This window comes from Oncorhynchus keta, chromosome 37, assembly GCF_023373465.1.
Source record: "Oncorhynchus keta strain PuntledgeMale-10-30-2019 chromosome 37, Oket_V2, whole genome shotgun sequence".
NCBI lineage: Eukaryota > Metazoa > Chordata > Actinopteri > Salmoniformes > Salmonidae > Oncorhynchus > Oncorhynchus keta.
The window spans coordinates 863,547-878,732 of NC_068457.1; the positions used below are offsets into that span (position 1 = coordinate 863,547).

Here is a 15,186-nt window from a genome sequence, read left to right on the forward strand (position 1 = left end):
GTGGATATGAGGCTTATGAACCCCAGCAGGGGAGCATTAACCCGGTGGTGAACCAGGAATCTTCCCTGTGGATGAGCCAAGTACCTCCATGGGTTAGGGGTGACAATGTATTCTAAAAGCACCCTCTCATGGGTTGGGCCCAGACCTGGGTTCAAATAGCCTACCATTTGAAATCATTATAAATACTTTAGCGAGGGGATCACGTGACCCTTGAACGAGATGGCCGCATGAACTAAGAGCTCCGCACAAGTAGTTTCCAATTCCTAATCTTACCTCCACTCCAAGTTCAAACTCATTTAACTTTAGTAAGAAAAAGTAATGGCGGCTACAAAAGGCGACACTACAGGTGACATTTTTACCCTGACTCGAGTATTAGCGACGGAAAAAGCCTCCAAGAAGAAGCTAGCTTCAGAAAAAACTAGCGCCATTAGCCAGGAGCAAGAGAACCCGCTCCCCCACGAGGCACAACAAATGCCAACCTCGCACTCTGTCGAAGACATCCTTTCTGAGTTGAGATCCCAACGTACAGAACTAAACACTAAATTAGATGCCATTAACTCTCAGCTCAGTGTGATAGGGGGCAAGGTGACAATCCTGGAAAACACTTTGCCTGACATCAACAACAAGAACCAGGGGCGGGGCCCCTGGATGAGGCAGAGGGGCGAATCCTATCCATGGAAAACTTATTGACAGAAGCCATGGAAACAATAGCATATGCTAAAAAGAAAATCGAGCATCTGGAAGAGAACATAGGACCTGGAAAACAGGGGGCGAAGGAATAATTGTGTTCTATTCAATCTGGGCAAAAAAGAAGAGGGAAACATGCCACTGATCCGCTACCTGCAAGACAAACTTCCCGAGTGGCTCCACATGTCCAGCGACAGGCCCATAGAACTCGAGAGAGCTCACCGAGCACTGAGGCCCCCACCAGCAGCCAGACAACCACTGCGCCCAATCACCATACGTTTCCTGAGATTCACCGACAAGGAACGAGTCCTACAGGCGGCGAAAAACAACACCATCACAGTGGGAAACGCCAAACTCGCTTTACACCAGGACCTTGTCAGCTGGAATACGCCGAAAGCGGCGAGAATTTGACGAAGTGAAGAAATACTCCATTGACCGAGGCATCTCCAGGGGATTCAAATACCCAAACGAGCTCAGGATTCTTCACCAAGGAGCCTTGCGACACTTCAAAACTCCCGAAGAGGCAAAACGTTTTTTGAAAGACAATCCTGGCCAATGAGAAACAGACCAATGACTAAACGCGATTAATGCCATTACTAAAGGAGGTAAGACGACATATAGCCGATATCCAGAGACCCACCCCCTAAATGTCATTATAGCCATCCAATTTATATTTATTTTCCTTTAACTGAGAGGGATGGGCTGTATAGCCTAACCTAGGCCTACTAATGTTTCAGCCTACTTTTATTTCCCTGTTTTTTTTTTGTTGTTGCTATTATTACTTGGGGTTCCCTATGTCCCTTGGGGGAGGTATAAGTAGGCTGGGCTATTGATTTTATTTTTCTCCCCTCTTTTACTGTGGTCTGGACGAGGGCAACTGTGTTATTTACTCAATGCGGGGTGGAGAGGATGAGGCATTTCTTTGGTGGGGAGAGGGAGACTTTGTGCGTTGCTAACTGTTCCCGGTGTTTGTTTTATTCGGAACACAGAATTGAGACTGAGCGGGGGGGTAATAGATCCAATGGGATGTGTCGAGTTGTTTGGGAACTCGGCTGGGGTGTTCAGAGATTATTATTTTATGTACACCATTTATTTTCCTTTTATGTGAACGCAGCTGTAATTACTATCCACTTTTACCCAGCGATGACTTGCACTAAAGTTTGATTACTGCTCAATGACGATGACTAGTACCTTAAATCTATTGACATGGAACTGCCATGGTCTAGGGCATGCAATAAAACGAAAAAAGATAATATGTGCTCTAAAGAAGGAAAAAGCAGACATCGCGCTATTACAAGAGACACACCTCTGATGCTGAACATGCCAAACTCCGCAGAGCTTGGGTGGGACAGGTGTATTTCTCATCTTTCAAATCAAACAGTAGAGGCACAGCCATACTTATCCATAAAAATGTTCCATTCATAATTGACAAAAACATATCTGATCCGGAGGGGAGATTTATTTTGATAACTGGGTCACTATATGGTCAACAAATTACTATATTAAACATTTTCTCCCCTAACACAGATACTCATGTCTTCATGTCAAAAATTATAACCCTGTTCAATGAGCATTGTCTCCTTTGGTGTGGTGGCCGGAGATTTTAATTGTACCCTTAACCCAACCCTAGACAAATCATCTCAAGTCCCCACCACAAATCCTAGATCTGCAAAGATGTTGAACTCTCTTACTAAAGAGATTGGACTGATAGATATCTGGAGAGAGACTAATAGCTCATCTATGGACTATACATACTACTCTAATGTCCATAACACCTACCCGTATAGATTACATTTTTATCCCAAAGAGTTTCATAAATTCAGCCACTTGTACAATCGGACCCATAGCACTTTCAGACCACGCCTTTGTCCACCTCCGCTTTGACCTCTGCAAAAACATTCCGAGGTCAAAGAGCTGGAAATTCAACACCTCCATGCTATCAAATGACGTGTTCCATACATTGGTAACTACATGGATAGACAACTACACACAAGACAATAAAGATTCTCCTGTTTCTCCGGCCACAATGTGGGACGCTGCTAAAGCCACACTAAGAGGTCATCTAATTGCATATGCTTCCTCTAAGAAAAAAGCAATGGAAGTACACAGGCTAGACCTTGAGAGGGACCTGGAATGCTGTGAAAAAATACATAAACAATCCCTAGACAGCACCTCCTGGAGTCATCTTAAAGCAGCCAAAGCCAAACTGAATTTGGACTACACTACACTTTTTTTCTTTACTAAACAGAAATACCATGAGTATAGCAATAGGCCCATTAGATTGCTTGCTTACCAATTAAAAAAGGAGCAGTCAGAGCGTACAATCATGGCTATCCGAACAGCAGAGGACGAGGTCACATATGACCCAAAAAATATCAATTGAACTTTTCATGATTTTTACTGCAAACTATATACCTCTGAGAGAAAACACACGGAGGCAGAACTTGCTACCTATCAGAGACCGACCAAGAAGATCTCAACTCCCCCTTCACTCCTGAGGAGATCCTGGAGGCAATTACCTCAATGCCACCTAATAAGTCCCCAGGCCCAGATGGATTCCCCAGAGTTCTACAAAGCTTTTTGGCCCCAGCTCAGCCCCATCTTCATGCCAATGCTGGAGGATTTTTTCAAGTTCTCCCAGACTCAATGCACACAGCTCGCATTACAGTGTTGCTAAAAAAGGACAAGGACCCCCTATCCTGCTTGTCCTTCCGGCCCATAAGCTTGTTGGATTTCGACTATAAAATAATTACCAAATTGCTCGCCAAAAGACTAAACACTCTTCTTCCCAAAATAATAAATGCGGACCAAACTGGATTTATTAGAGACAGATACTCTTCTGATAACATTCGCCGTCTTTTTGATATTATTGATCAAGTAAACGCACAGAAGTCCCCTGTCCTGCTGGCTTCACTGGATGCTGAGAAGGCTTTTGACAGGATGGAGTGGAGCTTTCTGTTTTCAGTCTTAGAAAAGTTCAATATGGGCCCAAATTGTATTAAATGGATCAAATCACTATACTCTCATCCAAATGCCATGGTGACTACTAATGGACTGAACTCTGACAGATTCCCTCTGGAACGGGGCACAAGACAAGGGTGCCTGCTGTCCCCGCTGCTCTACTTGTTGGGGGCGGAGCCTCTGGCAGAGCTGATAAGGAGCAATCCAAGTATTATGGGTGTTTCTGCAGGCGGCCTGCAGCACAAGATTTCGCTTTACGCGGATGATGTCTTGCTCTACATACCCAACCCTGAGAAATCCCTCCCTCTCATTTTAGACACAATTGCTCAGTATGGCAAGTTCAGGTTATAAGATCAATTTGAACAAATCCACTGTCTGCCCTCTCAATATTACACTCACCGGCTCTATGAAGACACTTTGTCCTTTCCAATGGAAAACACAGGGGTTTCAATACCTCGGGATCTTCATAACACCAGATCTGAATAGCCTTTTTAAGGAAAACTATCTTCCACTCCTGGATCGAATCAAGAACGATCTCCAAACCTGGATCTCCCTCCCAATTAGCTTAGTAGGGAGAATCAATGTAATCTGTATGAACGTCCTCCCTCGACTGAACTACTTATTTCAGATGCTCCCATGCTATCTCCCAGTTTCCTTCTTCAAAACAACTAACCAAAGCATCACCAAATTTATATGGGGCAATAAAAAACCTAGGATCAAGTTTTCCACTCTATCGAAACCTGAATCTAAGGGTGGTCTTGCCCTTCCCTCCCTTCAATTGTACTACTGGTCTGCCCAAATCCGCAACATGCTAACATGGATCACAAACAGACAAGAGTCAACGTGGATTCAGATAGAAGCCCAATCCTGTGGTTCATTGCCCTTAAGCTCAATTATATTCATTAATAACTTTAGTGAAGTGGGCAACAGCCAAAACCTTTGTGATTTACAGCAACCTACTAGCGTGGAGGGACTGTAAGAAATACCTGGGCATTTCCTCCCAAATATGTTCTCACTCGCCTATAGTAGGCAACCCAGACTTGCCAAAAGCCCTGAGGGATGCCATCTTTAATCTTTGGCATACTCTAGGAACCAGGACCTTTTCAGACCTATTTCATCAGAAAACCACCACTGAAATCCTTTCAAGAGCTCTGCAGTGAATTTGATGTGCCAAGATCCAATTTAAAAAATATATATATCTTCAAATTAGACATGTAATTTCCTCATTTACCTCCAAGAGGAGGTTTAGAACTCAGTTGAATGAAGTTGAAACCCTTCTTGTCACAGCACAATCCATTAAAGGCAAAATATCTTACATCTATAGACTCCTTTCTGAGAAAGGAAGCTCCTCCTTTACTCTGAAAATAATCTGGGAAAAGGACCTTGGTGTGACTATCAGTGATGAGTTATGGGCGGAGGTTTGCGACAGGGTATACTGCTCCTCTACCAGTGTAAAAATGAAAATCTAATTACACATTTTTGTACAAATTTTATTATACTCCTTTTAGACTCCATAGAATGAAAACATATGTCTCCTAAATGTAAAAGATGTACCTCTGAAAGTGGAACCTATATGCATGTATTTTGGAGCTGTAGAGAGATTGCCAGATTCTGGCATACTGTACATACTGCTGCACAGAAAATACTATAGGTACAGTTTGATATGACCCCGTGTATCTATCTTCTTAATGCCCAGCAGGACTTTGTTCTTGATCCTGATAGAGAAAATTTGCTTACGACTATTACATACTTTGCGAAGATATATATTCTTCTATTGTGGGCCTCTAATACCCCTCCTACATTTAAAATGTGGATTGACCAGATTGTTGACTTTCTTCCTCTTGAAAAGCTCACTTATGACCTCCACAAGAGACAGCCCAAGTTTGATAGACTCTGGTCTCCACTATTCAACTATATTTCAAACTGGACAGAGTGAACGGGGTGAATAGGGAAATGCGCAGATACATGTTGTGTACTGTAAAAGGTACTGTAAAACCTAAAAACAAATTATTGGCCCGTCGTCTCAGCGAATGCTTGAAATAGCTGATAAGAACCTTGATAGTGCTGCTGCAAGTGTTATATGTTTTTTGTGTTTTTATTTTAATTTAGTTTTTGTATGTATGTATGTATGTATGTACACCAAGGAAAATGAATAGATTAAGAAAAATAAATGCTTTTGTTTGACTATCATTCATTTTAATTGTATTTTAATTTTTTCAAATGTATTATTTTATGACCTTTTTTTTAAGCCTGTCACATCTGTGAATGTGGAATGTGTTTCGTTGGTTGATTGAAAAACAAGAGAACTTAATAAAACGTTAAATTGAGAAAAGAAAATACTTTAGCTATGCTTGATTGAGCTTCCCTGTTGCTGCAATGGAACCGATAGAAAACGGGTAACCCCGCCCATCTGGGACTAAAGCAAAAACTCAAAGTATGTGAAAGGTTTCAAATTAAGCTAGGTCTGGTTCCTAATGTTGGTAACTCTGGGCTGGGCCTAGACAGAAAAGTGTATCTGACAAGGTATAGCCTTAGCAATATGGTAATAGCCCCACCTCTGAAGTTTTGTCATAATACACCTATCCAATCCACTCAGATTTCTGAAAGTGCTTAGGGAGTATCGGAGGATGGTGTTTTAAAGTGATAATCAACAGTTGAAACAAGAACAAAAGGGCACTCCCCTACCCTGTTCGGGGTGAAACTGGGCTGGAGAAATTTAAATTCATACAACTATGGATACAGACTGAACTGCCATGATATGAACCCTTTTTATATTTTGAACCATGGGCTGGAACACAAGTTTATTTTTTTTCAATTGTTTCGTTCTGAACAGAAACTTATTTTTTTTGTGTTCCACTGTTCCGACCAGCAAAATAAAGTTCTGAACCCTAGGAGGAGCTTCTTCTATGGAGGAACTTTGACTGTCCTTTGAGCTAGCTAGCTAATGAGCTTATTTGTTCAGAGCGGCACCAGAATTAAAAACCGCATCTTACCTTTTTTGTAGTTAATAAATCCAACGTGAAATGTGATAACTAGGCCTATAGTATCGTTAACTAGTGTTGAAAAAGTTCAACCATTCCTCTCTCGCTAATAACAAATCTCTCCCCATCTTCTGAATTATGGTTGTAACGTCAGTATAGTAGCCTAGGCTTAGGAGGGGTTAGGGACAGGTAGCCTACACTCTGGCAAAGATTTTCAGCTTGCAGGCAGACACTGAAATACATTTCTCATTGACAGTTATGCCTTTGCATAGACACATGGTTGCGTTTTTTTGTGTGGGTCTAGATCATTTAAAAAAAATACCTTGAACGTAAAAGCTTTTGAAATAATGGTTCAAAACCATGTTTTGAGGCTATATAGTGTTTGTTTACAAACATTGGAGTAAAACAAGCTTATACGTTGGGTTCTGAAGGGCTATGACAGTTGAACTAAGCTCATGAGGCATTTCTAACTTTTCTAACAAGAATCAATGGGTATATATCATTAATTTATGGATGTAGCAACTGCAGATTGACCCTTTTTAAGTCGGCTGTCATTTACCTCTTTTTGTTCTGCGCTGCTGCTCAATTTGCACATGTCACATGCACATGTCACCACTGCTATAGGGTCTTAGAACAGCAGAAGGTAGCTTAATTTAGATCAGCTTGAAAAGCCTTCCTCTGAACCGTGTCTTACAGTTTAAATTGGTTTGGTGTCAAAAGCCTTTGGGAATGCAAAGGCATACCAACTCCAAACCATAGCCACTGCTGTGCTGTGAGTGGGTAGCAGCAGAGTTCCTATATGAATGTTGACTCGCGTGCACAGCAGCTGAGGCTGCGCTCAAAGAGGGCCTCCCAATGCCACCGCCAAGCTTACCCAGAATCCCCGGACGGAGAGCGATTTACCCATGATTCACAATCCACTCTTCTTATTCCACCACCCACCCACCCTGGGCCTAAGCCCTCTGCTTTTATTATGTGTGAATTTTGGTTTACATTTTGGAGAAGTTAAAAGGAAAGTGTTACTGTGTGGGATACTCTTTAGGTCTTTTGTTATCTTATTAACTTATTGCTACGGTCTGTTTTTGCAGAAAATCAAGATTGCTGCCTTGCGCATGTACACATGCTGTGTGGAGAGAATCAACTATGATGAATTTTTTGAAAGTAAGTATTTACATGTATAGATTCAGATTCCTTCTATGTAGTTAATTCCTTCTATAGAGTTCATCACCTGAGGTAACCTATTATTCCACCCAGATGCCAACAGGTCTTTGTTGATAATTAATTGAACATAGGCAATTGATTTAATAAGTCATTGACAGGTTAGTCTATGACTGAGATGTAGTTGTGCTAGTCTGAGTACATTTCCATAGCTTTGAGAACAATGGCCGTGTGGACCTTACCAGTCCAATGGATGGAGGGAAGGTCTGCTTGGGCTTATCGACCCAAACTCCCAGAGTAACTTCACATCAACAAGACTGCCCAAGTGCCTAAATGGACCCTTTCATCTGCATCCTGAAAGATTTAATGTGACACTTTACAGGGTGGTTAGGCTGTTTTCTTTAGCGGGTGGGGGGATGGAATGTAAGCCGGTCTTGGCTGACACGCCCCCTCTGATCTCTCCGTCCACAGAATGCTCCCTCCCCGACACGCTCAACTCCTGGTTCCTGGTGGCACAGCTCCATGTCTGGCGAGTACCTCTGTTACACCCCCTCTACAGGCCCTCCTCAGGCCAGGTTTACTTAGCATTTGCAACCCTCTGTTAATTTTGAAACCCTGTGCCTTATTTTCTACTTTGACCTCAATTCTGTGTTAGTTTGGCTGTTTTGTCTCCCATCCGCTATTCCTTTGAAGTCAAATCTAGACTTTGAATTGGTATTAAGATTTTGTATTTTCTGGTAAAAGGATCTGACAGAGACATTCTAGGCATGAGCGCCAATGATGGCTAAATAAAATTGTATTTGTCACATACACATAATTAGCAGATGTTATTGCAGGTGTAGCGAAATGCTTGTGTTCCTAGCTCCAACAGTGGAGTAGTATCTAACAATACACACATCTAAAAGTAAAAGAATGGAATTAAGAACTATATAAATATTAGGATGAAAAATGTCGCAGTGGCTTTGACTAAAATACAGTAGAATACATTAGTGATACATATGAAATGAGTAAAGCAGTATGTAAACATTATTAAAGTGACTAGTGTTCCATTATTTAAGTGGCCAGTGATTCTATGTATATAGAGCAGTAGCCTCTAAGGTGCAGGTTGAGTGACTGGGTGGTAGCTGGCTAATGATGACTATTTAACAGTCTGGTGGCCTTGAGATAGAAGCGGTCTCTCGGTCCCAGCTTTGAAGCACCTGTACTGACCTCGCCTTCTGGATGGTAGCAGAGTGAACAGGCCGTGGCCTAGGTGGTTGATCTTTTTGCCTTCCTGTGACCATGGGTGCTGTAGGTGTCCTGCAGGGCAGGCAGTGTACCCCCTGTGATGCGTTGGGCAGACTGCACCACCTCTGGAGAGCCCTGTGGTTGCGGGTGGTGCAGTTGCCGTACCAGGCGGTGATACAGCACAACAGGGTGCTCTCAATTGTGCATCTGTAGAAGTTTGAGAGTGTTTTTGGTGAAAAGCCCCCCAAAAATTCAGCCTTCTGAGGTTGAAGAGGCGCTGTTACGCCTTCACCACACTGTCAGTGTGGACGATTTCGGATTGTCAGTGATGTGTACACTGAAGAACTTGAAGCTTTCTACCTACTCCACTGCTGTCCCGTCAATGTGGATAGGGGTGTGCTCCCTCTGCTGTTTCCTGAAGTCCACGATCAGCGCCTTGGTTTTATTGACGTTGAGGGAGAGGTTATTTTTCCGGTACCACTCCGCCAGGGCCCTGAACACCTCCCTGTCTATGTATAGAGTGCAGTGGTAAGGGCTTAATTATTTAGGTATGTTTCTATTTGGATAAGAATTGTTTAGAGGTAAATCTTGCCATCTTGATTTTCCAAGAGAAAAATCTAACCTCACTGCCCTTTTTGCATCTGTACTCTCAAGCCCCAGGTAGTTCAGGTTTCATGCCTTGAGTTAACACATGCCTTGGTATTTGATCCAGACCTGGGAAAGAAATGTATGCATGCATGAGCTCATCAGTGTTGGGTGATAAATTGCGCTGCCACGAACCTCTTTATCAAACATGCCCACCACTCCTCTGACTTCCTGTCAAAGCTACTTTCCTGCCACTAATTCTGTTGACTTTGGCATGCGGGATGACATAAGCTCCAAAAGCCAGGCCTGGACTCCATCAAAACTGCTGTGCGTATGAGGCTAAACAATCTTCACGCTATGAAAAGGGTGTCATGCCGTGGGAATAATGCACACGAATGCGGATTCATACGCACACTGGTTTAGGTTATTTGCATTTGGATCTAAGAACCAGTGAGTGAAAATGTAGAACAACCACAGATTCAGTTTTATTGACTTAATCAGCTACCCATTTCAGAAATTGCACAGTACTATTCAGAATAAAGCCCATTAAGAAAGGGTTGAAAAAACATGTGAACCCAACACAGCAGAATCAACATGAACCACTTAAAAGTAGCATTGTTACAATGACAAATTATAACTTGATACAAGCATCTGTGACTTGAACATAAATAAATCATGCATTGATGTCAGAGGATTTCCTAGGTATGGCCATGTACACTACATGACCAAATGTATGTGGACACCTGCTCATTCAAAAATCATGGGCATTAATATGGAGTTTGTTCCTCCTCTGCTGCTATAACAGCCTCCACTCTTCTTGGAAGGCTTTCCACTAGCTGCGGGGACTTGCTTCCATTCAGCCACAAGCATCAGTGTGGTTGGGCGACTAGGCCTGACTCGCAGTCTGCGTTCCATTTCATCCAAAAGATGTTTGATTGAGGCCAGGGCTCTGTGCAGGCCAGTCAAGTTCTTCCATGCCGATCTTGACAAACCATTTCTGTATGGACCTCACTTTGTGCACGGAGGCATTGTCATGCTGAAACAGGAAAGGGCCTTCCCCAAACTGTTGCCACAAAGTTGGAAGCACAGAATCTTCTAGAATGTTATTATATGCTGTAGTGTTAAGATTTCCCTTCACTGGAATGAAGGGGCCTGGCCCGAACCATGAAAAACAGCCCCTGACCATTATTTCTCCTCCACCAAACTTTACAGTTGACACTATGCATTGGGGGGCAGGTAGCTTTCTCCTGGCATCTGCCAAACTCGTTTGTCTGTCCGACTGCCAGTTCGGGAAGTATGATTCACCACTATAGTAAACACATTCCAGTGTCCAGTGGTGGCAAGCTTTACACCACCAGCCAACGCTTGGCGTTGCGTATGGTGATCTTAGGCATGTGAGCGGCTGCTCGGCCATGGAAACCCAGCACATGAAGCTCCCGACTAATAGTTCTTATGCTGACTTTGCTTCTAGAGGCTGTTTGGTAGTGAGTGTTTTAACTGAGGACAGATGAGTTGTATGCGCTATGCACTTCGGCACGTGTCGGTCCCGTTCTGTGAGCTTGTGTGGCGGCGTACCACTTCACGGCTGAGTTGACCGGGGCATCTCTAGAAGGGGAGAAATTAATAGGGGAGCCTATTCATTTGAGGAAGTGAGGTGGCATCCTATGATGGTGCAATGTTGAAAATCACTGAGCTCTTCTGTAAGGCCATTCTACTGCCAATGTTTGTCTATGGCGATTGCATGGATGTGTGCTCGATCTTTATACCCCTGTCAGCGATGGATGTGGCTGAAATATCCAAATCCACTAATTTGAAGGGGGTTCCACATACTTTTGTGTATTTACAGTGCACTCGGAAAGTATAAAGACCACTTGACTTTTTTTGTTACGTTACAGCCTTTTTCTAAAATGGATGAAATATTTTTTTTCCTCATCAATCTTCACATAATACCCCGTAGTGACAATGCAATAACAGGTTTTTAGACATTTTTGCAAATGTTTAAAACATTTAACTGAAATATCTCATACATGTGTATTCAGTCCCTTTACTCATTACCTTGTTGAAGCACCTTTGGCAGTGATTACAGCCTTGGGTATGATGCTTCAAGCTTGGTACTCCTGTATTTGGGGACTTTCTCCCGTTCTTCTTTGCAGATCCACACAAGCTCTGTCAGGTTGGATGGGGAACGTTGATGCACAGCGATTTTCAGGTCTCTCCAGAGATGTTCGATCTGGTTCAAGTCCGGGCTCTGGCTGGGCCACTCAAGGACATTCAGAGACTTGTCCCGAAGCCACTCCTGCGTCGTCTTGGCTGTGTGCTTAGGGTTGTTGTCCTGTTGGAAGGTGAACCTTCACCCCAATCTGAGCTCCTGAGAGCTCTGGAACAGGTTTTCATCAAGGATCTCTCTACTTTGCTCCGTTTATGTTTCCCTCAATCTTGACTAGTCTCCCAGTCCCTGCTGCTGAAAAAAATCTCCACAGCATGTTGATGCCACCACCATGCTTCACCATAGGGATGGCGCCAGGTTTCCTCCAGACGTGACACTTGGCAATCAGGCCAAAGAGTTCAATCTTGGTTTCATCAAACCAGAGAATCTTGTTTCTCATGGTCTGAGTCCTTCAGGTGCCTTTTGACAGGCTGTCATGTGCCTTCCATCTGGCCACTCTACCATAAAGGCCTGATTGGTGGAGTGCTGCAGACATGGCTGTCCTTCTAGAAGGGTCTCCCATCTCCACAGAGGAACTCTGGAGCTCTGTCAGAGTGACCATCAGGTTCTTGGTCACCTCCCTGACCCTTCTCTCCCGATTGCTTAGTTTGACTGGGCGGCCAGCTCTAGGAAGAGGCTTTGTGGTTCCAAACTTCTTCCATTTAAGAATGATGGAGGTCACTGTGTTTTTGGGGACCTTCAATTCTGCAGAAATGTTTTGGTACCCTTCCCCAGATGTGTGCCTCAACACAATCCTGTCTCTGATCTCTACGGACAATTCCTTAGATCTCGAGGGTTGGTTTTTGGTCTGACATGCACTGTCAACTGTGGGACCTTTATATAGACAGGTGTGCATTTTCAAATCATGTCCAATCAATTTAATATACCACAGGTGGACTCTGATCAAGTTGTCAAAACATCTCAAGGATGGTTAATGGGAAACTGGATGCACCTGAGCGCAATTTCGAGTCTCATAGCAAAGTGTCTGAATACTTATGTAAATAAGGTATTAATGTATTTGTATTTATTTTTTGGCTAGTGTTTCCAAAAAACTGTCTTCGCTTTGTCATTATGTGGTATTGTTTGTAGATTGAGGGGAAATAAAATTGATTTAATCAATTTTAGAATGTGGCTGTAATGTAACAAAATGTGGGGAAGGGGTCTGAATACTTTCCAAATGTACTGTATAGTGTATCTCAAGTTCGGTATTGGCCCTTTAGGGTAAGAGGCTGTCCATCCCTGTCAGATAAGGTGTTGACTCTGTTCTCCCCTGTAGGATTTGTCTGGTGAGGATTAGGCAAGAAGGCCGTGAGGGGAAGTACATGTGCCGCTACATCGTCCACTCAATGTGGGAGGACGTGGAGCAGAGGAGCAAGATCATGGGGGTAAGTCCTTCAAACTTCATGTCTTATCCAGTCTAAAACCTGGGACAACATCTATCAAGCATCTGAAAGTAGTAGTGCTGGTCTAGGATTAGGTTCCCTCTGTCCATGTAATCTTTTTTTTAATGACTTAAAAGGCTAAACTGATCCTATGATCAGACGGCTAATAATGGCTCAACTTAACCTTCTGATAGGATGGATGGAGTTTCTACCATTTTGCTTTCTCAATACCCATCCAGTAATGTCAGGTCAAGGTGACATTATGTTTTTCGTAGCAGAGAAAAAAATTGTATTCAGACCCCTTGACTTTTTCCACATTTTGTTACTTTACAGCCTTATTCTAAAATTCATTTTTTTTTTCTCATCAATTTAATCAATCTAGACACTACCCCATAATGACAAAGTAAAAACAGGTTTTTAGACATTTTTGCAGAGTTAATACAAGTAGAAACCTGAGATCACATTTACATAAGTATTCAGATCCTTTACTCAGTACTTAGTTGAAGCACCTTTGGCAGCGATTATAGCCTCGATTCCTCTTGGGTATGATGCTACAAGCTTGGCACACCTGTATTTGGGGGAGTTTCTCCCATTCTTCTCTGCAGTTCCTCTAGCGCTGTCGCGTTGGATAGGGAGCGTAGCTACACAGCTATTTTCAGGTCTCAAGGTGTATGATCGAGTTCAAGTCCTGGCTTTGATTCGGCCACTGAAGGACATTGAGACTTGTCCCGAAGCCACTCCTGCATTGTCTTGGCTGTGGGCTTAGGGCGTTGTCCTGTTGGAAGGTGAACCTTCACCCCAGTCTGAGCTCCTGAGTGCTCTGGTGCAGGTTTTCATCAAGGATCTCTCTGTACTTGCTCCATTCAGCTTTCCCTCAATCCTGACTAGTCTCCCTGTCGCTGAAAAACATCCCACAGCATGATGCGGCCACTACCATGCTTCAACGTAGTTATGGTGCCAGGTTTCCTCTGGATGTGATGCTTGGCATTCAGGCAAAATAGTTCAATCTTGGTTTCATCAGACCAGAGACTCTTGTTTCTCATAGTCAGTGTCCTTTAGGTGCCTTTTGGCAAAATCCAAGTGGGCTGTCATGTGCCTTTTACTGAGGAGCGACTTCCGTCTGGCCACTCTACCATGAAGGCCTGATTTGGTGGAGTGCTGCAGAGATGGTAGTCCTTCTGGAGATTCTCCCATCTCCACAGAGGAATTCTGGAGCTCTGTCAGAGTGACCATCGGGTTCTTGGTCACCTCCCTGATCAAGGCCCTTCTCCCCCGATTGCTCAGTTTGGCAGGCGGCCAGGCGGGCAGCTCTGGGACGAGTCTTGGTGGTTCCTAGCTTCTTCATTTAAGAATGATGGAGGCCACTGTGTTTTGGGGGACTTTCAATGCTGCAGAAATGTTTTGGTACCCTTCCCCAGATCTGTGCCTTGACACAATCCTGTCTCGGAGCTCTACGGGATAATTCCTTCATCCTCAAGGCTTGGTTTTTGCACTGTGGGACCTTACACAGACAGGTGTGTGCCTTTTCTAAATCATGTCGAATCAATTGAATTTCACCACAGGTTCACTCCAAGGTGTAGAAACATCTCAAGGATGATCAAGGATGTACCTGAGCTCAATTTCGAGTCTCATAGCAAAGGGTCTGAATACTTATGTAAATAAGGTATTTCTGTTTTTTTTTTTTTTTACTGTTTTTGCTTTTTCGTCCAATTGGTGAGATATTGTGTAGATTGATTAAATATTTTTCCTTCTCAATCTTAGAACAAGGCTGTAACACAACAAAATGTGGAAAAAGTAAGTGTCTGAATACTTTCCAAATGCACTGTATGCCTAGGTGCATCAACTGTTCTGGCTCTATACCTTTTCTTCCTCTATCTGCTGGTACAGCCACTTTCTTTCACTCAAAATGTCAAGCTTCTGCCTATAACCCTAGGAAAAATCAGACCCACTGCTGAGTGGCTTAGCAGTCTAAGGCACTGCATTGCAGTGCTTGAGGCGT

General features: G+C 43.3%; 1 protein-coding gene across 1 annotated transcript in view; it reads left to right on the forward strand.

The window, feature by feature from the left end:
• Positions 1-15,186, forward strand: part of LOC118370038 (ubiquinol-cytochrome-c reductase complex assembly factor 1) — a 43,961-nt gene that overhangs the window by 10,244 nt on the left and 18,531 nt on the right. Inside the window, exons 4-6 of the mRNA XM_035754794.2 lie at positions 7,718-7,790; positions 8,259-8,316; positions 13,082-13,190. Of these exons, the coding sequence (XP_035610687.1) occupies positions 7,718-7,790; positions 8,259-8,316; positions 13,082-13,190 (240 nt within the window). The remainder of the gene's footprint in view (positions 1-7,717; positions 7,791-8,258; positions 8,317-13,081; positions 13,191-15,186) is intronic.